Raw genomic sequence first — 26,983 nt, 5'->3', positions numbered from 1 at the left:
GTTTAACCCAGCTGTTCAGTCCAAGACTCAGTTTAACCTTTGTTTGGCAAAAATTTCACAGAATTATCTTTTCCCACACATCCTACCTCTATCCCATCATCAAACCCTATGAGATAGTGTTCACAGTGCACTCAGAATCGACTCCTTCTCATCCCCCTGAGCCATCCTCTGATCAGTGGGGATGTTGCAGAGTGGCTTGTCAGTCTCGTTTCTCTTCTTGTGCCCACCCCATTCCATATTGTGTTCTCATGATGCCTGCAGAATGAACCTTTTAAAATGTAACTCTGAGCATATCACTTTCCTGCCTCAAGCTCTCCTATAACAACGTGAATTGGCCCATCTATCCCTTGACCTTATCTGGCACTTCCCCTTAAACATATTCTTTTTTTTTTAATTGAAGTACAGTCAGTTACAATGTATCAGTTTCTAGTGTACAGCACAATGTCCCAGTCATGCATATATATACATATATTCATTTTCATATTGTTTTTTAATAAAGGTTATTACAAGATATTGAATACAGTTCCCTGTGCTATACAGAAGAAATTTGTTTTTTTTAACCTATTTTTATAAATAGTAGTTAACATTTGCCAGTCTCAAACTCCCAAATTTATCCCTTCCCACCCCTCCTTTTGCCCTTGTAACCGTAAGATTGTTTAGTATGTCTTTGAGTCTGTTACTTTTGTAAATGAGTTCATTAGTGTCTTCTTTTTTCTTTCATCTTCTTTTTTTTTTTTAGAGTCCACATATGAGTGATATTATGTGGTATTTTTCTTTCTCTTTATGGCTTACTTCACTTAGAATGATGATCTCTAGGTCCATCCATGTTGCCACAGATGGCATTATTTTATTCTTTTTTATGGCTGAGTAGTATTCCATTGTATAAACATACCACAGCTTCTTTCTCTAGTCATCTGTCAACGGGCATTCAGGTTGCTTCCATGTGTTGGCTATTGTATGCAGTGCCGCTATGAAAATAGACTTGGCATATGATCCAGTAATCCTACTCTTGGGCATATTTCAGAGGGAACTCTAATTCAAATAGATATATGCACCCCTTATGCATTCTGCCTCAGCTTTAATGTCTTCCTTGCTGATCCCCAAACACTTCAAGCAGGTTCCATGTCAGGACCTTTCTGCTTGCTGTTTCCTTTATCAGGGATGCCTATACACACACACACACACACACACCCCGGCCTTGACCTAGACGCTCCTTCAGTTAGCCATTTGCTGAAGTCTCCAATTCAGAGACACCTTTCCCAACAGCTCTTTAGATGGTGGCGCCCTCCCCACCTGTCTCTGGAGCCCTTATCTCTACCCAGCACTGCTTTATTCATTTCTTTATATATGTTTGTTTCTGCCTTCTCCCATTTAAAACGTAAGCTTTATGAAAGTAGATATTTGATCTGTTTTGCTCACAGCTGCATCTCCAGGACTGTCAAAACAGTGCCTGAATGAAGTTATTCTGTGTGATGCTACAGTGGCGGCTACATGTCATTATGCATTTGTCAAAACCCATAGAATGGACAACATCAAGAGTGAACCCTAATGAAAACTACAGACTTCGGTTGATGATAATGTGCCCATGCTGGTTCATCGATTGTACCAAATATGCCGCCCTGATGAAGGAGGCTGAGGGTGGGGGAGTGTGTGTGTGTGGGTGGGGAGGGCTGTGTGCGAACTCTGTATTTTCTGCTCATTTCTGTTATGAACCTGAAACTGCTCTAAAAGAATAAAGTCTATGAAAAACAAACAAACAAACAAAAACAGTGACTGAAATAAGATACAGGCTCAGTAAATGACTGAGTGAACCAATTAAAGGGATGGGAAACTTTAAAATCTAAATAAAATGATTCAGATTTCCATGGTTTATATATTTCCTTTTACTTTAAGAACCGCCCTCCTTCTAAATGTCCCTGTTCACAATATAACCTTTTCCACCCATGCTTCCTTGAACGTTTATGCCTTTGTAGCTTACTGTTATTTGCCTAACAGTCCAGTGATTTAGTCACTATAAATTGGAACTCATGTGAAAGGAAACGCCACTATTGTTCTCTTTCTCTGTGCCCTATGAACCCTGTAAACTTTTTGATTAATAACAATGTCGACCACTGTTTCTCTTTTAATTTTTGAAATCAAGATCTATTTAGAAGATAGAAACATCTGAGTGTCAATGCACATAAAGACGGTAGGCCTAGTTCCTCAGAGACGACAAACAAAAAGAAAAACAAACCACAACCCTATCCCTGCTGTGGATTAATAATTCACTCATTTAATAAGTACTTATTTCCTACACACTATGTCTCAGGGAAGAGATGGCAGAACCATCACCGGGATCTGTGTTTCCAGACCTCGTTCCAGGCTTGTTCACAGGGTAAAATATACTTTCTGCTACTGATTTTGCAACTTTCAGACTGTCTAAGATTTTAAACGTTGATACCTGACTCTACAAAAGAGACTTCAGATGAGCACATTTCCTCTTCTCCCATGGAAATGGAATTTTAAACTTGATGCTTTTTCTTCACTCTTGCAGATGTTAGTCTATGCTTCCTATTTAATCAGTAACATTCCTAAAAACTAACATGCTTTAATGTGTTCTTAGTGACATCTACCAACATCTTCACTTTACGTTAGGATTAAGTTTTGCTTGGGTATTAACCAGCCCATAAAACATTTACGTGTTCTGAGTGCCCCGGATGTGACAGTAACTGTCCTCGGAGAGTCTACGTTAGTGATCATTCACAGAGGGTTATTTGAGAGGACAGCACGTCTGTGGGTGGTTGAATGAAATGAACACCTTGATTCGGGGATGGGCATGCTGGCGAGGTTAAAGGCAAAAATGAATCTGTTTCGTAGGACGCTGATCAGCTTGCAGCAGTTCCATTAAACACTTACAGTGGACTCACTTATGGTTACCCAAGTAAGCAAGAAACTGACTTTTTATAATTTGCACACTCCAGTATGAGAAATGGATGCCACGACTAGAATACAATGTAACTAGAGGAAAGGTAACCTGGATGAAATGTCAAAGGGGGTATGAACACGTACAGAGGACTGGAAGGGAAAGAGCTACTCAGAGACCGTCCCTCCTCTGCTCATTCCATATTTTCTGAGTTCTGAATTCACACCTGCCAATTCCATACCTTTCATACAGTGAAATAAAAGACCAACCACATGGTCTTAAGTTATTACCAAAATTTATAATATAATCCCATTATGTTTGTCAAATATTTCTGAGGTACGTTCATCTTTATCACATCCCAGGAGAACTTTCTGAATACACCACGATTCGCATTACCTTCATGCGTATTTCCATCTGAAACTGATCAAGTCTTCTAAAGATAAGAAGACCTCAGGATAGTTTTTCCTTAAAATGCAAGAAATGTTTTTGAACCGGTACTAACCACAATGATGGCACCCATACAAGGAAATCTTTTCTCAAAATGACCTCATTTAAACGCACTGGTAAATTTTGTTGCAAATGACATTTGTTTTCCACAACAAACGTCACCTGCTATATTCATGTATGTGAATGTCTGTAAAGCTTAACTTGTTATTCAACCAATTTAACTCTTCCTCACAACTGGGGATGCTTTAAATATGTCAAGGTACTTACATATTCTTCATACCCCTCGTGGGCTGGTGGGGGAGGTGCCCTGTATCCTGGCACTGTTGGTGACCCCCGGGCTCGTGGGGTAGGGACACCTCTTGCTACAGGCGGCACTGGGAGGGCGCCACGGGTCACAGTGGTCCCTCGAGGGGTGAGGACACCTCGTCCAGGTGGTGGGGGAGGAGGAATGGCGCCCCCACGGCCCCTAGGAGAAGCAGGTCACGTACAGGTGAGAAACAAGTGCTGAGAGAAAGGAATTAAAGCAGGTAAATTTCTCATCTTACAGCCTCCATACAATGGGAAGGAAACTAGATCTATTTCTGCATGTGTGAGTGTGAGTGTGTGAGTGTGTGAGTGTGTGTGTTTAATCGCAATTCTTTAGAATGTAAAGTATCTTGCACAGAATAAGTCTTGTAAATATTGGTTATGGCTTAGTTATCATGAAAACCATGTGAAATACATTGGTATGTTTTTTTCTAGCACTACAAACTCAAAGCAAAACAAACAAAAATCAGCCCACTCTGGATTTTTATTCCAAATTTATCAAGAATGCTCAAATCAGAGCTTTGGCTAATATATGACTCCCGGAACCACCCATTCGCTGCTAAAGGTCAATGTCTCTTCCACTCTGGAGGTTATTGACAGCACTGTGCAATTTTGTCATTAACAAAATAAAAGCCTGTCTGCACTTCAATAACACGTGGAACTCTAACCATCGTGATATCATTCTGCTTATTACAGCAGCTTAAGCCTGAGGTCACCTGAATCCCAACTCGCGATCACTCTTATTACGCATGGAACCCCTGAACTGGTACTGTCTCTGATATAATTTGTTACCTCTGGTAACGATGGTGCCAGTAAAATACATCAGGACTCCACCAAAAAAAAAAAAAAAAAAAAGGAGACTGAGTCCTTGGTACTGGAGTGCTTGACACAAAAGTAACTTGGACTAAAAGCGTAAGATCGCATGATGACAGTTAATTCCTGATGGTATTCTGGGGCCTTAGGGGAAGGCTGAGTGTTTGTCTGAAGTCTTTGGGCAAAAACATGGCTATTTCACTCTTTACTATGTCTGAAGGGTGGCCTCCAGAAAGCACTGCTTTCGGCAAGAACGCTGAAGCTTGGGGTAAAAGATGATCACTGGGATGTCAACCATCACACTGTTCGTCTGCCCCCACCGATGGGGGTTGCAGGGGATGCTTTCTGCTGTGAATAGTGGCCAGCTGGCTCTTGCTGACAGAGAATGAGCTTTTACGAGTGAACAATAAGAATCCTGGGAAGATTTTAAACTTTTTGAATAGATTATAGAGCTGAGCAGAGAGATTATTAGAGAATTTATTGTGAGTCTAACATATAGAGAATGCTGTCCTGCACTGGGGAAGGTGACAGTTTCCTGTTCCACTGAGTATTTTAATGCTCCTTAAAGTGTGCCTTTGTGGGTAGGAAATGATGTCACCCCACTTTAAATTATACTCACAAGTCCTGGCTACACTGCGGAATAATCACAGGTGAGTATTATAAACCCCAGAGCCTGAGGTCTATTTTTTTTTCTAGTAGATAAAATAAGATTTCTTCCTGCTTCCCAAATGCATGATGCTCACTTCGAATCTAATTTCTCAGCCCATTCCCTCATCACCTGTCTCCCAGACAGAGCCCCGGCAAACCTGTCTCCGGAATCTGACTCACCACTCCTGTGCCTTCTGTCCTTCCCCTGGAGTGTTAACCCTACGTCTCTCTCCAACTCAAGGCCTCCGATTCAACTCAAGACTCACGTCACCTGTGTTAGAAAGCAGTGTCCCTGGATAAATCCACACTGCCGTGTTCTTCCCTTTATTTTTCTGACTTCTTGTAAGTTTTCTGTCCTTAATACTTCACCTCCCGCTCAGTCCTGAATCAAACACAATCTGGTCACTGTTTTCTCCACTTTATTGAAAATACTCCTTCCTGCTATCAGTATCCTACCGACGTCCCAGTCCGCTGGGTCATTGACAGTCCCCATCCCCTCTCCATTATGTTTGTCACTGTGAGTTACTACCTGGAAAACGCCTTCCAGAAACTTTCATGATTCTGTGTTTCTCCATAGTTTCTTCAGAGTTACCCAAAGACCTTTGAAAAATTCCAGATTGCAGACCATACCCCAGGCCCATTAAATCAGTCTCCAGCAGCGGCAAGCCCTCAGTGACCCCAGTACGCAGACCAGGTTGGGAGCCACTGCCTGATGCGTAGCATCGTGACTTAAAAGTCTCGACAAGCGTGTCGCGCAGCCATTCCCACGCTGTTTTTAAGGCTGAGAGCCAAGCCACGGAAAGTACGAGTCACGTGCCCCAGGTCACACTGCCCATATGCGGACCCAGGATTCGTGATAGGAATGAGTACGTTCTTCACTAAGCTCGGTCCTTCACCTAAGTGCAGTGGATGGTGCCATTAGCCCTCAGCCAGGTCAGGCACGGGAGCGCCATCTAGGACCACTCTCTCTTCTTGGACGTCTAACTGGGCACAAACTGTATGAACTCTAAACTCGAATCTAGTCCTTTATCTCTGCTACGCTCATTTCTGCGCTGGATGGGGACCTGTCTTCTCACGGACTTCCCTGCCGTGAGTCAGTGCTCTCTGTCTGTCTCTCTCGTTGCTCTAATTCTCTCTCACCCACAGTGGTGACTGAGAACTCTTTCTTAGAAACAAATAAAATTACTCCCCTCTTTAACAAAATCCATTAGTTCTATCTATGTATTAGCTCTCATTGTAGTTAAACAAAACCTTCCAAGTCTGCCCCAAATGTTTTGCTTTCCATTGTTTCTCTCACCCAACGTGTAGTGGTGATGTGTGTGAAGGTCTTAGTTCTTCAATTATGTAATATATAAATCATTATAATATACAGATGTGATGCTTTGCTTTCTGGTATGCATTATTGTTGGAGATTAGATAGTTTTCATAGACACGTTTGTTGAAACATAAATTCCATTAATTAAATAAATTTTCAACAAAGGTTTAAAATATCCCAGGTACCATTCTTTTTTAATTTAAGTGTAACTGAGTAACTTAATAAAGTCACAATTTCATAACTATGTACAAATTTGCATCCATTAACCCATTCGTTTAAGACCTTTGTGATCGATATGACCTTTTGTTTTGTGAAGCCATTTCTTTATTCCTTTTAAACTGCAGATTTACTTCATCATGTGGTTTGAAACAGAAGACAACAGAGTTCTGCTGCATTCACTTTTATTAATGTTAGTTCATTAATGACATCAAGATAGCATTGGAAGTGAGGTTTAATTTTCAATGTTAATTTTCTTTTCTTTTGACATATGCAGTATCAGATCTGTATGATATATGGACTATTAAAAAGCAAAATCTTTCAATCAAATTTTTCTTCCAGGGGGAAGGGTATAGCTCAAGTGGCAGAGCGCATGCTCAGCACCCAAGAGGTCAGGGGTTCAATCCCCAGGACCTCCTCCACGCAGAAATCAATGAAGAAACAGAACCACCTCTCCTTCAGAAAACAAACAATGCAAGCAAATTTTTATTCTAAGATATTTAAAAATCTAGATCATAATGTACTATTCTTTATTAAATTGTTAAAGAGATTACTATTTTGGAATAAAACTTCACTGAAATTGAAATGTTACATGGTCCATTCAAATATGGCAAATGTGATGTTACATTAAGGAGCATCAATAACAAAACAAAATCTTTAATCTGATAATTTTATAATTGCAAAAGCAGGTTAATGCATTATTTTTTTTAAATGGCTCCAGTTCAAAGGAATATAGAATTGAAAAAAAAATTGTCACCTCTATAGTCCTTTGATACGTACTTATTACACCATATAAAACTGCTAAAACTGGCTTTTTTTTGGAATACAAAAGCGACAATTTCATGATTTAGACCATATGCTTTAATCAGTTTAGGATTACCTGCAATGATGTTATTTCACAACCCATCATGTTGCGATTAGAAATGTATAAGGTTTTATAAAAGGTTGATTCCATTTTTAAAAAGTCCATAAAAATGTTATGTCACATTAATTTTTAGCAATGAACAAAGTTCTTGGGTAGCATTAGACAGCTCAATTTTTTAACTTTAAAGATAAAATGTGAAAGTAATTGCTAAAACATTTTCAGGAGTTTTTCCTTTAGTCAATCTGCAATGTACTGATAAATGCATCAAAAAATAAGATGGACTATTAGATAGTTTTGTGATAAAGCAAAGTGTACAATTAAAAAAAAAAAGTAATTTCCACAATTGCCACATTTTGCTTTTAGATAGTCAACCATTTCCTTGATATTTTATTTGGAAATGAATAGTTCTTAACTTCTTTTTCTGATAAGTAAAATTTTTTGAGTTTTTTCTGACTTAAGTGTTCAAAACAGTGGTGTTTTGACACAGGTGGTTGAAAATATTTGGGGGATAATTAAAAAAAAATAAACTGAATGGGCAAAGTACCTTAGAATCTCTTTAGGTAGTTTCTATGCAATATATGAAATCATATTCTAGACCTTCGTCATTTAGAGATTTGAAGCCCAACTATAACAGGGTAGAGAGAATGACAGAATTACTTGGTCTGCGTGTGAAGACTGTATTTTTCACTTTACTGTATGCAAAACAATGCTTTCTGTTGAAAGCTTGACAAATGTAGAATCCTACCAAATAAAATCTGGTGCAGAAAGATTCCAATGTCTTTGCAAAATAAACAATATCTAATAAAATCTTCTCTGATGACCAAGAGTATTGTAGAGTCAAATATAACAAAACTTTAAATATTCTTATCATCAACTGTGTAAGAAGTGTGTTTCTGGCTTTCTGAACTGGTGGTATATAGATAGATAAATAGATTATATTATAATATACATTATTTTTAGTAGTTAATTAATATAATATATATAATATATCTACCTAATTATCTATTATATATAATAGATATTATATATATCTACATATCTATATAAATATCTATTACATATAATAATAATATAATATATATATAATATCTATCTATCTACCTATCTATATATCCATCTATCTAATCTACATACCTCCCTACCTGTATCATCCTCATCTACCTATCCATCTGTCTGGCAAGACTGTATCAACTCAAGGGCCACTTAAGGCACAGACATTATTTATCATTTCCTCCTCATGCAAGGTCATCCTGGTTCATAGAGGCATATGATTGTATCACCTGCATGCCCTAATCCTGGGGATAAAATCAAAAAATAGAAAGTCTTATATTTGCACCTTTTATTTTCCTAGGATGGTTGTTAAGAGCTCAAACTCTGAATTCTGGAGTCAGACTGCCTTGTGACCTTGGAAATATTGCTTACATCTTTCTCAGTTGCTCACTTGTAAATAAATAATGCTTAATCCTACTATGGAGAACTTGAGGAGTTAATGTATGTGAAGCTCTCATGAGCACGTTATCTGTTGCTACTGCCTTTGCGGTGGTGGTGGTTACTGCTGCTCATGTTGTTACGGTTAATTCCTAGCTGTGATCATGACACAGAACGCGTCAGTAAAGCGTTGCCATCCTCGTTGGCTGTTAGCTTATTTAAAATAAGAACGAACGTACCTTGAAGGAGCTGTGGGAGCTATCCGGGTCCCTCTGCCTCTGATGCCTCTGCCACGACCAGAGTCCTCTGAGCCATTTAAGTAAGATAATTCGCGGAGCTGTTCCTGACGAATTTCGTCATTGTAGTCCTAGAAGAGAAAAAACATGATGAGTTAAAGTGGGGCATGGCGTTCTTACAACTGAACAAGCATAGTCAGAAAGGAAATTTTTCATTCATTGCCTGGAGCCTTGGATACAAAAGTCTAAAATGATGTGAAAGTAAATACACTTTAAGTTCCTAATTTTACAAAGAGAAATTGGAGTGGCCTCTCTTAAGGAAGTGCTCAGCGGGAAGTCGGATGAGATTTGCTGGGATGTCACTTGATACGCCAACCAGAGGAGGGAAGATGGTTGCAGAACAGTACAGAACACGCTCTTCGAATGCACCGAAGCTCTGGCTGTTAACATGAGGACTACTGAAAATCAGCGTCCCAGGGGTCAGTATGTATACATTGTAAATGTACTTAAGTATTTCCTGACGCATAAACTGAAAAAGTGCAGTCCCCAGGACTAGAGTAGACACTGTGATAAAATAATAAAAAAAAAGTGCCAATAAATAGCACAATTTCAGACAACAGAAAGGCTGCAGAAACCAACTAAACGCTTGATGGGTAACGTTCAAAAAGAAGAGCTTGCTGTGTGTCCGAGCACTGGGCTGATGGAGAGTGACAGACACAGCGGAACAGGACCTTCACAGAGATTTGGTCAACGTCAAAGAGACTATCAGGTCTTTCATCAGCGTTGAAATGTGTTGGTCATTTCAATGGGATCAAAGAGTGGATCTGAGTCACTGAAGATGGATGCTGTCTGCAAAACAACGAGGGTCAATCTTACCTATTTCTCATATGACTGCTACACACACGTGAACGTCCACACACACACACACACACACACACCTGGTCCAACAGCACAAAACTGAGTCATTGGTTATTTTTTGCCATATGGGCAATCTGAGTAAATTCTTTTCCAGTAAATACAAACATGTGTGAAAGCCATGCGGTGTCCTAGGAGTTGAAACTAGAAATGTTGGTGGAGGGTGGGTTCACATAAATGCTGTCCGAAGTCTGGATGTAGACACCTGAGCCAGGTGAGTCACCTGGAGCGGCACCTGGAAACATAGCAGTCACCTGCGCAGCCCAGTCTCGCAGGTGGCGGCAGGGGTGCACTCAGCCTACGAGCATTTCTAAGGCATAGCTTCACCTCATGCTCCCAAAACTGCCGTGATCACAAGCAGAAGTACTAGTCACTCCAAAGCTTTTATTTTCTCATTTCTAACATGCTGCTTTCATGTTTAGCCTGTTCAGCATCTGATTATAGTGATAATGGGCTCAACACAGCTGACTGACAGAAGAGCTATACAGTAGAAAATTATACTTTCTAGCAAGTCACATATTATTCAATTTCTACCTCTTAATTTTCACTTTCAAGCAACAGCCAGATGGAAGAATAAACACGTCTACTATTTCATTCGGATCAAGGAAAGTGGGGACTTGCCACTTCTGACTGAACTGAGCAGCCACCATCAAAATGAAGAGCTAATTCTATAATTTCCCCATGTAATGTCTCTAATTTGAAAGCAGATCTCTGCAGCTTCCTATTTGAGGAGAATTCGTGGACTCTCAAGGGCTTTTATGAATAATAAGAGGAGATCGATTGTCATTTTTGGCTCTTCTGAGGGCTGAGATGAAAATTAACAGATTGCAGATGGATTCGTATATGTACAAGATTCCTCTGGAGCATAAATATTTTTAGGCCAGAATTATGAAATGTAATGTTGTGATTATTAGCGTGACTATTTGACACTACCGGTAGACACTACTGACACTACTTAGTTCTCAGTGTGAACAGAACAGCTATTGTTAGTATATAATCAAGTTTCTCATGAGCTCAGCTGGATATACTCGGTTTTAAGAAGTGGACCATCTTCCAGGGTTGGGATGGCCAAGGGAACGCAGACCCCTAACTACAGGTGAAGCTGACTAAGAGCCCCAGTTGCTCTGCTCCGAAATCACACTGCTCGCACGGCCACGCTACCCAGGAGCCACTCCCCGCCAGTGACCGAATATGCTTGAGATGCTTAAAACAGACCCATTCCCGGAGTCACAGGGCTCCTCTGCGTGGGGCTCAAGGTCTCCTTGACAGCCTTGCTGAACTTCCCCTTGGCGCCGCTGCCCTAGGGCAGTCTACAGCCTCGCTTTCCTTTGGGTCGGACAGTCTATAGTGTGACGGCTCTCCAGTCTTCCTTGGCTCCGTCCTGATTTTATTTATTTATTTATTTTTGGTCAGAAGAGCATTTTCCCTACTAAAGTCCTTATATGTTTAAACTGAATTAATCCTACTTTGGGGAGGACCCAAACTAACATATAGAATGTTGACAAATTAAGTTCCTAACATTGCAAAGCTGAGCACGTTGGTACATCCATTAATGTTAATGCTGGCGGAGCCTAGTCTGTTCAACTGTGTAACTTTTACTCTGAATAAGTTGGAGTATTTGCTATTCTCCTGCTTAAAAATGGTTACCTGCAGGTTAAATAGGAAACTGATTACTGACTACCAAAAAGGGTAGTAATCAATAGTTTTTAAAGAAAATTAATTGGACGGTGCCCAATTTTGTAAATCATTTCACTTAATTAAAAAAGGATGAAGGAGTCATAGCGTGAACAAACACAAAGCGTATTTTGGGCTTTGGTTGATGCAGATGAATTGTGGCAACAATAGAAAGGTTAGAGAGTGAGTCCCCTTGTGTGATGGAGTGAGAGGGGCCAGGAGACAGGCAGCCACAGGGAATTCAAGCGTGCCCTAGTGGAAGGTAGGAATAAAAGAAGTGTTTAAATGCAGAAATGGTTAGAAGTGACACCGTTAACCAAAGAAAGAAAGGAATGGAAACAAGTTTGGAGGTGGAGAATTTATATTTGGTCTTGATCACTTTAAGTTTAAAATGCCAAGGAGACATGAAGGGTTATCTAAGAAATTCAGATCTGGGTCAAGGGAGTAGATTTTAACATCATCTGCACATATTTGTGACAAATGAAACACAGAGACTGCATAAGAGAATAATAAAATAATGCAGTGACAGAATTTTCTAATCATACTTTTAGTGCAAATTTATATCATTGAAGATGACCAGCTGACTTATTAATTGCAATATTTGGATCATTAAAGACCAAGTCTTTTAATAAACTCGTTTTTTTCTAATTAGACATCTAAAATATACATATCACTGTATTTATAGTGATGAAACATCTGTTTTAAACAAGTATGAAAGAATTTTAAATGCCCAGAGAGATATTGAAACTCTATTCTCTAGACTGAATGTATCTTGTGTATTATTTTTATGACATAAATATAATTTTTTTAAACCCCAAAGTCTTTAATTGTATATTGTATGCTTATTTCTAGTTCTTCATTAAGCACAGATATGGGTTTGAATGAATCTTTCATAACTAGTGCATGAGTCCAGCTGAAGCTGAAACATCTGGCTGAACATTTAATTATTTTGTATGTCGCTGATGCTTCAGTTACGTAGAATCTTATAGATACTAGAAAGAAAACATTCTAACTTTGCCTCGTAAATGTGATCTTACCAGAAATACACTGCCTATTAGCTGACTTGAGTTATACTGAGGTCTAAGATTTTGGAGTCATAAAATAATTATACATATAAAGGATGATTGCAGTTTTATGACATTTATAATTGTTATGCTTAATTTGCTAAAACAGATATTTGCTGAAAAAGTGAAAATATAAGTTCATAAGTAGTAATAATAATTATATTTTTATGAGATTACTTGAGTATTATTTTATTTATCACTTTAATGTTAAAAGACCCTTGAGACATAAAGAAATTCAGAAAGACAAATGATCACCTAAGTATGAGGCGTTCATGAGGACAAAGAAATGTTAAGTTTTGACAATTCAGGGCGAACAAAAGGGAAAAAATTAAATTCTAGTCATTTAAAATAAATAATAAAAGACAACTTAATATACGTATTTAATTGGTATGCAAAACTGCAATATTCCAAAAAATCTTATAATAAGGCCTACCCATATTATGAAGACAATATTCTTGTCAAAAAGTAAAAGTTACACTAATGCACAAACCTTAATATTATCTTAGCTAGAATTTCAAATTACTGGGATTCCAGACTTCAAATATTAAAGAGTGCTTTACTAGTCTGGGGTACACTTGCAGTGAGTTAAACTAAACATATGGATGCTAATTTTCTCCTTGCCTTGCAAGCTGAGTTGTAAAGTTACTTCAAAAATGCTGATTGGTTTGATTGGCAGGTTTGGCTTCAGACAGAAGGGACTCAAACAGTGAACCTTTCAATGAATTCACTGAGGCTCAAATAACACAAGTACATCATACAAAGGCATTTTAAGAATTCATTCAACTTTTATGTTTTCTAGAATGTCTAAAAATTGTCTTTTTTGCTACCAAAATCTTTTCTTTTTCAAACTTGCTATCTTGAAATAGCAACAAAGATCTCCAGAGCACAGCTGTATGTTCGTTTGGCTCAGGGCGAGGCAAATTCTCCCTGGGAAGCAATTTTTATGAAGTTCACGAGTGCCCCTTTGTGCGTCCCCAGCAAGGCCCTACCCCGCCGCTGGCAAAGGGTGTAAACGGTGCGCACGCAAGCTCAGAGCAGACAGATGCTGGGATGCTCCTGGAAAGGACTCAGAGTCTGCGAGTTTAATGTATGTGCATAACCCCCCAGTTACATACACTCATGTCCATCTGTCATGATGGCATGCTGCCCAAATACAAATTGGGAAGATTATTTCACTTGTGTAGAGACGCCAGGTAATGACAGGTATAGACAGGCTGCCCGGGGACACAGCAAGAGACCATTTTCCTGCCAGATTCCCTCCTCTGAGGCTCCCGTGGGCACTGGTGTCGCACATGAAATCTGTGATTGTAACCGCTGGTAACATGCAAACATGCATTTTAGCTCTAACCAATGCCAGGGCTGTCAGACGACATTGGGGGAGGAAGAAACGCAGGCTGTAGCCCATCTGAGCCACCCACGATAAAAAGACGTGGGATGTCCTGAGCCCAGTACAAACAGTTAGGTTAGGACACTTTGACCAGAGACGTCAACATGAAAGCACGGGCGGCGATGGGTCCCGGGCCAATATCCCGTCTGTAGCCAAGTTGGAGTGAGGAGGAAGCTATTTCAGAAAGCAACCCGTGCTGTACTAGACGTTACTCAGCAAAGCATCCTGGGCTATTAAATAGCACCTCTTAGCCAACACAGGGTGAGTTTTAATCAGTCCGGGGTAGGGACCAGAAAACTCATTAACAAAATGCGGTCAAAGAACAGTCAATTAAGATTTATTAAAAAATCTGCTCAGTGCATGACTCTGCAGAAGGTCTGTATAAAGGCTTTATAAAGCATATTTATCCAAGGAGATTGAACATTACAAGCCAAAAAAGGTTGTAGACTTTGTACCTTGAACTGCTAATGATGGTAATTTCTGTTACTCTAGAATGTTTTTTTCTTTATCATTATTAAAGCCATATTGCACACTTTGTAAAAATCATCCAAGAATAAGATAGTTACTATACAGATTTTTTGTGGATATTCTGCAGGAGGATTGGAAACGTTCATTTTCTATCTTGTTTATTTTACCTGAGTCAACATTAGCCATTGATACACGAGGTCTAGGAACCAAGACCTTCTAAATGAGCGCCAGACTCATGTGCTTGGCCTTGTATCTTCACTGCTCCTACCTTATAAAGTCAGCCACTACCTCAGTTTAGATGTGAGGTGATAGATAAATATTTATATAGCACTCAAATGAGAGACCTGGACTATTATCCTAAAAATACCAAGCTCCGTTTCTTTAGGTCGAGTCAAAGTGACTGTATTGTCTTCAGCAAATTTTCTTGGCAACTTCCTGTGCACAGGATACAGGAGCACTCTGCACCTTAAGTTGAAATAGGCGTTAACGTGCTATTTTGGCGCATTATTATACACCTTAATTTACACGCACCAAAAAAGAACTCTTGGTTAACACAGAATCAATGATAGTTATTGGTACATTGACCCAATGGGCCCAAATTCTTCTCAACAAAGAAATCATCATAATAAAGTTATGTTTAAAGCAGAGTGTGAATTCTGCATATGAAAAAGGTTGGTGGTTGTAGCCCACATAGGTGGTTTTTTTTTATTGTATTTTTTTTTGGCGGGGGGGGGCGGTAATTAGGTTTATTTATTTTGAGAGGAGGTACTGGGGATCGAACCCAGACCTTGTGCCTGCTAAGCATAAGCTCTACCACTTGAGCTACACCCTTCCCCCTCTTTTTTCTGTTTTTTTGTTTTTGTTTTTATAGTCTTATTTAATTTTTTTAATTTTTGTGGTTTTTATCAACAATCTTGCAATTCCTGCCCTTCCCCAAACACGAAAAATTTATATATTGAAGGTGGTAAAGCATCTAACCACCTAGAGTTTTTTAAATGACTAAGGGAATTTTGTTAAAATAAATTTTCCATTTATTTATTCAATGTATTTTTACGCAGCAATTAAGTGCCAGGCACTGATGTAGGTGCTGGGGACACAGCAGAGGAAAGTCCCTGAATCAGTGGCGCTTAAGTGAATGTGGATAATACATACTTGTTCATGAAATGTCAGAGCAAGCAACATTTCAGCCAAATGTCTAGGGAAGGACAGGCAGCCTTCTTGAAACTCCCTGAATCATTGTCCACACCATTCAACTTTGACCCCTTTTGTTGGTTTAAAAAAAATTTATTGCCAATATTGTATTAATGCTTCAGTAGCTGCTACTTTGTTTTTTTCTTTTTCTTTATGTTACATTTACTAGTTTATTTTAATTTTTAGATTTCACGCATAAGTGATATCATATAGTATTTGTCTTTCTCTGCCTGACTTATTTCACTAAACATAATACTAACCAAGTCCATCCATGTTTCATGTATCTTTTCAAATTAGTGGCGGGGGTGGGGGTGGGGTGGTTTGGATATACACCCAGGAGCGGAACGGCTGGGTCTTACGGCAGTGCTATTTCTAGCTTTTTGAGGACCCTCCATACTGTTTTCCACAGTGGCTGCACCAAGTTACACTCCCACCAACGGTGTACGCGGGTTCCCTTTTCTCCACATCATTGCCAGCATTTGTTATTTGTGTTGTTTTTGATGACAGCCTTTCTGACCGGTGTGAGGTGATACTTCATTGTGGTTCTCATTTGCATTTCCCTGATGCTTAACGATGCTGAGCGTCTTTTCATGTGCCTGTCGGCCTCCTGTGTGTCTTCTTTGCAAAACTGTCTATTCAGGTCTTCTGCTCATTTTTAATCTGGCTGTTTGGTTTTTTGATATTACGTTGTATGAGCTGTTTAAATACTTTGGATATTAACCCCTTATCTGTCATATCATTTGCAAATATTTTTGCCCATTTGGTAGGTTGTCTTTTTGTTTTTACTGGCTTCTACGTTTTAATTTTGTTTTATTAAAAAATGTTGAACTCTTATGTTCCTGTCTTAGAAAGACAAGTATGAGCTGAGGAGAACTATGTAAATGGCTCATGAGAAAAATCTCTCCCAGAAGTTCTCCTGTGTTTTCTCCCAAATGAAAACACTGTAATGATTCCTTCTGACATTGTTATTTAATCAGGAAAACACCAGTCATGGTAACTTTTTTGAAAAGTTCTTTGCAAAGAGCACAAAATAGGTGGTGCATGCCTCTTTTAAGCAATCAGTTTCGCTTTACCAGAGGAAACATACTTGCAACATAGTCTGCATGAATGTAAAATAAGCCATCTGCAGCAGGTGATAAGGCAATTGGGCAAAAGGCATACGTTGGAAAAGAAGATTCTTTTGAAATAAAATTTAAAAAATTCAAACCATTATCATAAAGGAATGTACCAAGACCTGCTTTAGTTCCCACATCCCACTTGCTGGAAGTCAACAAGAAAAAATGTTACGTTTTTATTGGGCTTACAGCTTCTAATGACTTCCAAATATAATCATTAAAAAAATCTTTCCATAGAATTCTTTATTCTTCCTGAATATTTAATCATAGTTGAATATAGTAGCCCTTCAAAATAATTAAAGTGCCACCTTTTCAAACAGTGCATTAGAGGAGAGCAGAATTATTTGCCAGATGGGAAGGGGAATCTAGCCCAGAAGACAAGCAAAGGTGAGCTGGGATGCGGGTACCCAGCTAGCGCTGAAGATGCTGAGTGAGGAATGGGAATATTAGGGATGCTGCAAGGAAAACGGGCGAAAATGGAACTGAGATGGGAGCAATGGTAAATGTGAGTTTCCCTCTTGTTTCTATTCTTAAAAAGAAATGCAGATATTTTTGTAAATAAGGAAGCTTTTTAAATTGGCAGTTTTTAAAGGTGTGACAGGATTCTCTTCTATGTGGGTAGCCTGTCTTCTGGGCAGACATGCAAATTTTTAAGAACCCTGTGTAAGAAAAAAAAATGTAAAAAAGACAAAAACTTAATCATAAAAGGGAAAATAGATACCTTTACATGAAGGTACCTGGGGATCAAAAAGAGAGAGGTAGACATTTGTTAGTTTCCAGGTTTATTTCCAGGGATTTAAAGCCATGAAGTCACGATGGAAAAACGGTAGGGTGAGGGAAGAGTTCATGATCCAACTGCCCTGAAGCGTCCTGTCTAAGGGGAACAGTAGAATGTGTGCGGACGGACCCCGGCCTGGGGCACTGGGGCCTGGGTTCTCAAGGCTATGAGCACTCACAGGGTGGCGTCGCCAGGGACCGGCTTTGGAAAGATCACGCAGGTGTGTGGACAAAGGATGCTACTCAGCTGTTCCACTGAAACCTGATCATGGTCGCAGACTCTCATATGCGGTCCAGGCAGGAGACAATAAAGGTGGGAATGAGGGCAAAAGTCAACTTTTGCTCTTAACTAGTTTTTGCCCCTTTGAACAAGTCATTTCTAGCCTCAGTCTCATACCTGGAAACTGAAAAGGTGGAAGGTCGTTGTAATCAACCTGGTGTCGACACCAGACTTTCTCATGAAGAAGGCTACTGAATGCTGACTTTGCTCCTGCAGTATCGAAATGCAGACAGTCAGGGTGCCCCGTGTGCATGGAAATGTGGCTGCATGTTTGTCCATTTCTATAATTTCCTCACAAAACACACACTCAAGTAACACTTTGCTTTGTATGCCATCTTGAGTGCAAACGATGGCTTGACTGCAAAGTCCCTGAGAGAAACAAAAAGAAATTTAAAGAATAAAAATAAAAATAGTATCAACAAACCCTCTTGAGGAGAAAGAGACTGTTTTAAAAAGAGGTTTATGTTTGGTTTGTGGTATCGGCTTTAACGCTGGCATAGGATGTGAATTGAGATTGGAGTCTCAGGAGTCTAGTGGCAGTAAAGGGCTTTTGTGGTTATTAAATACCTCAACTTTACTCAGGCAGTTAGCAAACCAAAAAAGCCATTAATTAGCTGCGTTCTGCACTCTCACGGTTATTGCTTCCGAAGCATCAGTAAGTACAGAGCAGACCTGTGGGTTTCCTTCCTCTCGCCCCTCCAGGTAATTTACAGATTAGAAATTCATGCCCAAGTCTTGCTTTGATAATGAACAAAACCATTCTTCCAGGAGGTCTGATTTCCATCAGTTTCTAAAACACACTTAATTCTAAACTTACTTGGCCCGATGCTTGCAAATGAGCCATTTTGAGGTTTCAAACTTAATTTGGGTGATTTTCATATGGTCTTTTCTGAAAAGTTTAAAAAATATTTGTAAAATCTTGTTGGCCCAGAGGTTTATATTATTCTACGCTACTGATGTTTACACAGGGGAAGGTGTTGTTGTGAATCCAACTCTCACCGAATAATTCTTGTAATTCTGTTAAATAATTTGCAATACAATTAGAGTTCGGGGACTCCACCCAAACGTTCTAGATATCTCAACCTCTGTTTTGTCCCAATTTAGAATATAATTGTAGTATGTTTATATATGTAAATCAATATTGGAAGAATTATCAAGTTGCTTACCTAAGCATTACAGAAATGTTTATGTTCAGAATCAAATGCAAATACTAATTTGAAAGTAAGAAGACAAACCAGACTAGGGGAAAAAAAATACTTGCAAAAGAAATAGCTGATAAAAACTGTTATTCAAAATACACAACGGACTCTTAAAACTCAACCACAAGAAAATGAACAACTTGATTAGAAAACGGACAAAATATATGACAGACACTCCACCAAAGAAGACGTATCGATGGCAAAGAAGGCATATGAAAAGATGAGCATCTTATGCCATTAAGCAAATGTAAATTAAGATAATCAGATATGATTACACACCTATTAGAAAGACAAAAACTCAGAACACCGACAACACCAAGTGACGGACAAGACTTCCTAAAGTAGCAGAAGCTCTCATTTACGGCTGGTGGGAGCGCAAGACGCTGTAGCCACTTCCAAGACAGCTTGGTGGTACCTTCCCAAACTAAATAATTGTGCAATCCACCAGTCATGCTCCTTGGCACCCAACAAAGCTGAAAAGTGATGTCCACAGAAAACCTGCACATGAATGTTTAGAGCAGCTTTATTCATAATTAGCAAAATTTGGAGGCAACCAAGAAGTCTGTCAGTGAGTGAACCGGTAAATAAACTGTGGTCCATCCAGACAATCGAATACTATTCAGTGATTTAAAAACTGAGCTCTCAAGCCATGAAAAGACATGAAATAAACGTAAATACATATAACTAAACAAGAGAAGCCAATCTAAAAAGGCTGCATGCTATATGATTCCAAATATAGGACATCTGAAAAAGGCAAAGCTCTGGAGACTGTAGAAGAATCACTGGAGTGAGGTGGAGGGAGGGACGACAGGTGGAAGACGGCGGATTTTTAAGGCAGTGGAGCCGATCCATATGATACAACAATGGTGGATGCATGTCTTAATCCATTCAGGCTGCTGTAACGAAAAGGGCGGCTTATAAACAACAGAAATTTATTTCCCACTGTTCTGGGAGTTAAGTCCAAGGTCAAGGAGCTGGCATATTCAGTCTCTGGTGAGGGTCTACATGTTGGTTCATGGAAAGACTTCTTTTTCTCTGTGTCCTCACATGACAGAAGAGGTGAGGGGTCTATTTTTAAGGGCTCAAATTCCATTTATGACAGCTTTACCCTTATGATTTAATCACCCTCAAAGGCCCCCGCCTCCTAATGCCATCACCTGGGTGTTAGGACGGCAACATATGAATTTTAGGGGGACAGTCTATAGCCACACATGTCACCGTATCTTTGCGAAAACTCTTAGAATGTACAACACCAAGCCTGAGCACTAATGTTAACTATGGACTTCGGGTGATAATGATACATCAGTGTAGGCGGATCAGTTGTAACCAATGTACCACTCTGGTGGGGGAGGATGAGAATGGGGGAGGCTGCGCATGTTGGGGGGGCTGGGCAAGAAGGTACGTGGGGAATCTGTGTACCCTCCCCTCAATTTTGTTGTGAACCTAAAACTGTTCTAAAAAACCAAGTTTATTTACAAAAGCAATCAGGAGATGATTCTGAGAGCGTGGTGCTCCTAAATAAAGAGGATTTTCATCAGACTGAAAGACTTCACGCAAGCGTCACAGATTCTGGTGCTGGGTAAGCACATCTTTGCTCATCAGAGGTAGGAGGCTGCTGAAGCCTCCTCTTACGTGCAGACCTCCAGGGAGCCCCAGTGCATCGTAAACAACTGGCCTCACCTTCCTGGCGCCCTGTGAATGACGAGGGTTTGGAGGGTGAGTACCCCCATTTACAGGTGCGCGTGGGGAAATCCCACGTGGGGGGTTAGTGGTAGAAAACCTTTTAAATACCTCTTATTTCTCATCTTTCTCCCAATTTACTTACTCTTTTTTTTTTTTCCCTCTTGTTCTAAAATCCTATCACCCTAGACCTACTCAGAAATTAAGTATGTGGAATCAAAGGAGCCAAGATTTCTGAATCAGAGTTCCTGCCCCGACTGTGGACTCCTGGCTGTGGAGGGGATGTCCTTCCAAATCGAAGGGTTTTCTTTGAAAACAGAACAGACGGTCAAAGAATATCCCGTTGCTCTTGTTGATAAACTGGTGTGACTGCCTGCTGCCAGCGGTGGCGGTGGCTGTGGCGGACGTGGGCTTTTGACGTTTGTGTGTGACTGTAATTGTTAGCTGTTTGACTGTGAGCTTGAGACTCGGTAAGCCGATGAGTAGACACGCGGCGAAATCAGATGGGCAGCTTTCTAGGCCTAGAGGTGGGGATTCTGAGCTCCAACTTGGATTCTGCCTGCGTGGCAGTACAAAAATCGCGTTTCCTCTCTCTACTACCTGTGTTGAGTTTACAGAGAATCTGACTCCGCTTCTGGAGATTTGAAGATAAACTGAAATATCCTGTGAGCATCCAGGTCAGCACATTTATGTGTACGTGATTTTATAACAGTAGAAAGAGACGGAAAACCGAGGCTGAGGATCAGATAAATAGAAAACAGAGCATACAGCAGCCTGGCGTTCATGTGAAATACGTTATCGTGCAAGAAAGTTTTGAAAATACAAAAGACAGCTAAAGGAGCCAGGAAAGGGTTCACAAGAGCAGCAGAAGCGTGACTCAGAGCACAGAGAAACGGGGCTGAGTCGCTTACGTTGTAACAAAATGGGCAACAAATGGCAGCAGCATCATTGTAAGGTGGAAATTGACCGTACAAAGCTTGAGGGGATCCAGTTTCACAGTGTGATTAGATCACACGATTATGTCAAAATTGTTTGTGGAACCAGCAGCTCATAAGAGCTTCCCCCCCCCGCCCCCCAATTCTTACGTACTGGCTAGTTTTGGCATAACTTCAACTTGTAGAAACATGACTACAACGTGATCTTAAAAATCAAATTTTCTGTATAGAACTCTGGACACATTACATCACACAGCGATGATGAATGCAACTGTGTGGCCCCATTGCCTGGGTCAGATTTAGGCGTAGATGGTTATTATTTGCGTGACAGTGTAACATGCTAAGCGCTCAAGGTCCTGAATTATCTTATCTATAAAATAAAATTAATAATAACAATAAACAAAACAGTATGACTGTATGGGGGATTAGCGTTTATCTCTTCCATGCAGATGACAGGATGCCTCAATTCTGAGATACCACCTATTTGAATTGATGAGACAGGTCTGTTACAATCTACTTTATTTTATTTCTTTGAAAGATTTTCACTAAAAAGGAATTCCTCAAGTGTTAAATGTCTGTGAATACATTTTATCCCTCTTCTAGAGTAGTAGAAATTCTTAGGACTGTAGTAAATTATGAAATATGAAAAATTTGTTATTGGAGATTTATCCTTGAAAGGTTAAGGCCTTGGGTGAGAGTGTGTTACAGGGAAACCCTGACGGATGAATTCAGGAAGGTTCATAGCCATGAATCAGTGTAGGCCTGGGGTTTTTCATACAGTACATTTAACCAGCAGTCAAGCTTGAAGCCAGCCTTGACTGAGCACCTGGAAAAGATCCAATCCTAAAAAGTCTGCAGCCAGAGTCTATTTAGAATTAGTGGTCATAATATCATTGATATGTATTTAAGACTGATGGAAGATACTGACTTTTAAAAGAAAGTTTTGCAGAAATGCACCTGGAAAGAAAGAAAAGTGAAACACTTGTGATGAAATAGAAGACTTACCTATATCACTCAATAAAAGCCAAAATTAATAAAAGTTCAACATAAGACAAGATATTTTGAGGGTGTGAGGAGGAACGTTACCCACTTTGAAATCAGATATTTTTAACATAAAAAGGAAACTAAAAAGGCTAAAAAGTTAAAGAAATACTCAAGACAAAAATTTCAAATTCAATTCATTTAGAAGAGACGTCTAAACAAGGAAAACATAAAATATCAATTTATTATTTCAAACAAGTAGTCTCACTTTAAATTACACGGTAATATACTTGGGCAATGAGCAACAGAGGTCAGAGTTGCAGCACACCTTGAAGTACTTCTAAACGTTCCTGCCATTTCTAATGCCTTATTTTCATGGCAAATGTTACGTTGTATCTATCTGCAAGAGTTCTGATATCATTTATCTACTAGGTAATGTCTCTTGCAACTTTATATAAACAGTATATTCTATAAACTTCCCAAGTTTCATTACATACACATTAAAGTGGCCTTCTTCATTGATTTTCTTTCAGCGTGTATGTCAATATTGTAGCAAATTATATCGGACACTGATTGGCAACATACCTGGGATTTTCAAATTGTCATTTCTTTTTTTTTTAATTTTGAAAGTAATACTTGCTTAGTGTAAAAAGTAATATGATACAAAGGTAAGTAATAAAAAAAAGTTAATAATATTTTCATAACATCGCTCCAGCACACCCTCCTGAAGCTTTGGGGAAAAAAAAGGATGATGTTTATTCTTTCACTTTTTCTGTTTTCTATTAAAAAAAGGATTATACTATACTTGTTGCTTGTAAGTTTCTCTTTTAACTGGATAATATATCACAGCCAATCCTCATGGTCTATGCGACAAAATTCACTCTTTTTAGTAGTTAGTTAATTTTCTACAGTATATGTATAATTTACTGATACATTTGACCATTCTTCTATTTAGGGATGTTTAAGAGCTGTCTACCGCTTTGTGACTACAATGCTATGATTATCATTCTATTAGCTGGACTTTTAGATTCTCTGAAAAGAATTACTGTGCCAAATAATGTGTTCTTCTTTTTTAACTGCCGTATTTTCCAAAATGGTTTGCATTACTCACACTACTATTAACAGGATATTAAAGTGCTTATTTCCCATAACTTTGCTAACAGTAGTAAGTCATCTTCTTTTTTAATTTTCCATTTATATGGGTAAAAAAATCGTATCTCACAGTGAGCATCTTATTAGCCACTTGGATCTCTTTTCTGAATAGCTTATTCACTTTTATATTGGGTTGTTTATAAATTTTAAGACTATTTGTAGAAACTTCTGTTTCAAAGCATGATGGGGTAACTGGGAGCAAAGCTACCTTCCCATCTGAGAAGAACAAAAAAGGGGAAAATAATTTTTAAAAATTCCAACAGTTTCAAAGCACTGTGCTGCAGGTAAGTCAGGATAAACATCTCTGGGTCCCGGGAAGCAAATGAGGTGAGCCCTGTGATTTATTGCCTTGAGAAAGCCTCCAAGCCATGCCATAGAGAAGGAAAACCCAGGCAGAGCCCAGAAAACGTCTTGATTTGTTGAGACATTGTTGAGAGTCCAGGGAGACCCAGGTGGCTAGAGTTTCCAGGAAAGATTAATGAAGAGGTATAAAAATAGACAACTCGGAAAATCTAAAGACAATCCCTTTTGAACATTCAAAGAGTCCTCTTCACTGCTGGTATGAGAGGAAACCACCCGAGGCCAAGAATAGCATCACCGGAAAGGACTAGAAGAAACTGCCCGCATGCTCAGAGGGCCTTGCATCAGCGCGGGAAGTAACCAGCCCTCCATTAAACAGCTCTCTGCTCAGTAGGGTCAATCTGTTTACAGGTGACATAACCACACCCCAGAATAAAGTTCAAGAATACTTGGTAATGAAACCATATCCAGCACTTAATAAGGTTCACAAAGTCTAATTAATTAATGTACAATTACTATGCAAGCAAAGAAGCAATTTAAAATATGATCAATAGTCAGGAGAAAATTCAATGAATTGAAACGGATCCAGAACTGATGCAAAGGTTATAATTAGCTGTCAGAGGTATTAAAATAGTCATTAAAACTGTATCCCACTTAATAAAACCGTCAAGTAGGCTGGAGGGGGAGGGGCGAAGAAGCCTAAATCGCGTTCCTAGAGGTGAAAGTTATAATGTATGAGACGAAAAGTACATTGGACAGGATCGTGACTGATTAGCTACTATTCAAAAGATGAATGAACTCGAAAACACAGCAGCAGAAGCTACTTAAACTAAACACCAGAAACAGGAACAGAAAAAGAGAAGACAAGAGTCACTCACATCAGAAACAAGAGGGTATCACCAGTATAGATCCTGCAGGTATTAAATACGGAAAAACAAGGAAACACCGTGACCAACTTGATGACAGTAAACTCAACACCGCAGACACAGCGGATAAATTCTTCGAAAGACAAAAGCTACCAAACTTCACTCAGGATGATACAGTTAATAAAGAGCTCAATTAGCCCATTTTGTCTATTAAAGAGAATGAATTTACAATTAAAAATCCAAGCTTGGATGTCTTCACTGATGAAACTTACCAAGTGTTTGTAAAAGAAATACTGATTCTCCACAGTGTTTCAGAAGTTTGAAGAGCATGAGATATTTGTCTGAACAATAAAATAAAATATAATAAAAGTAAAATAAAATAAAACCTATTATCTTTTTTTCAAGAAATTCAGTTTTGTGGAGTAACAAAATTTCGAATAGAGGTAAGGACATGAATATTACTCAGGGCATTTACTGAGCACTCACTGTGTGTTAAGCATTTTATTTTACATGTATTATATCTTCAATCTTTTTATGTCTATAAAGTAGTCAGTAATATTGCCATTTTCGGGAGGGAAAACTGACATGCATTAAATGACATGTCTACAGTCACACAGAGAGTGTAAGTAACTATGAAAACTTTTTTGTATAGAACTAATTGTAAAAAGTGTTTGGTGTTGTATAAAAGGACAGTGGGTTTATACGTGGAGGTCCAAGGGTATGTGGGAAGTATAATAGAAAAGAAAGTAACAGGTGGCTCTCATTCTGGGTGACAGAAAAGAGGCAACTTGCCAAGAGGAACCACAAATGCAAAGGGACAACGTAATTTTTAAAGGGCTGCATGAGAGGCCTTAATCATCGCTGGATAGTGGTTCAGCAGTGGGGAAGCTTAGGAGGAAGAGGGGTTGAGCTTGGTAAGGTCGTTTGAAAGCAGACTGTGAAAGTAACCATTCTTGGAGCTTGAAACTGAGCCTGCCGACAAAGGAGTTTCTAAAAGTTTCAAAGTAGAATATAAGTGCTTTCAAAGGACAATGGAGTAGAAACATACAGAGTTCTCTCCTGAGTAAGTAGCTCTGAAATACAATGAAGATGGAAAACAAGCAAGGGCAAGTTTGGGGAACAAATTTGGAAGGACAAACCAGGAGACTGGTGCTGCCAGACAGAGGTTCAGGTCCAAATCTGCACGCTCAAAGGCGGCAGCAAACTCCAGGATGATCCTGGCCAGGGGCCAGCTCTGAGGGCTCTCATGTGGCAGCAGGGATTTGGGATTAGTGGTCATGGAAATTCCTAGTGAAAAGGAGGATGGACACTGAGTCTGTGGGTTTGAAACTCAGGAGAAAATTTGAAGTAAGATGTTTTGGTGTCATCAACAAACTGGTAGGAGTCGGAGCCAGGAGAGTGAAGGATGTTGTCCAGGATGAACAGCTTGAGAGAGAGAAAAAGAGGCCACAGATTAAGGACCATTTTCCTGGATTTTTATTTTATTATTATTTTGTATAGTTATCACTCATGTCTGTGTAATGAAAAATTGTGGGAAAGGATTTCAAACAAGTCTTGGCTTCATTCATTACCTCCGTATCTTTAGCAACCATCACCTAGTGCTTTTTCCAAGAGCAGTAACTGGCTGACCCAGTGGAGCTCAGGAGAAGCTGCCAAAGATTTGGAATATGATACACTGTACATTACTGAACAACAAAAGTAATAAAAATATAGCCTACCTTACAGAGTCATTAGAAGGATAAATGATAATAAACATAAAGCACTGAGTAGGGACTTAATAGGTTTTTAGACCTATTTTACAAAAAATATGGAATAACTACTAT

General features: G+C 39.2%; 1 protein-coding gene across 2 annotated transcripts in view; it reads right to left on the bottom strand.

The window, feature by feature from the left end:
* Positions 1-26,983, bottom strand: part of KHDRBS2 (KH RNA binding domain containing, signal transduction associated 2) — a 507,201-nt gene that overhangs the window by 180,792 nt on the left and 299,426 nt on the right. For both annotated transcript variants that reach the window (XM_032463333.1, XM_006187704.2), the window contains exons 5-6: positions 9,180-9,307; positions 3,617-3,815 (exon numbers count right to left, since the gene is read on the bottom strand). In XM_032463333.1, coding sequence (XP_032319224.1) covers positions 3,617-3,815; positions 9,180-9,307 — 327 coding nt within the window. The remainder of the gene's footprint in view (positions 1-3,616; positions 3,816-9,179; positions 9,308-26,983) is intronic.

This window comes from Camelus ferus, chromosome 20 (genome assembly GCF_009834535.1).
Source record: "Camelus ferus isolate YT-003-E chromosome 20, BCGSAC_Cfer_1.0, whole genome shotgun sequence".
Lineage (NCBI taxonomy): Eukaryota > Metazoa > Chordata > Mammalia > Artiodactyla > Camelidae > Camelus > Camelus ferus.
This window is presented reverse-complemented; position numbering and strand designations above follow the sequence as displayed.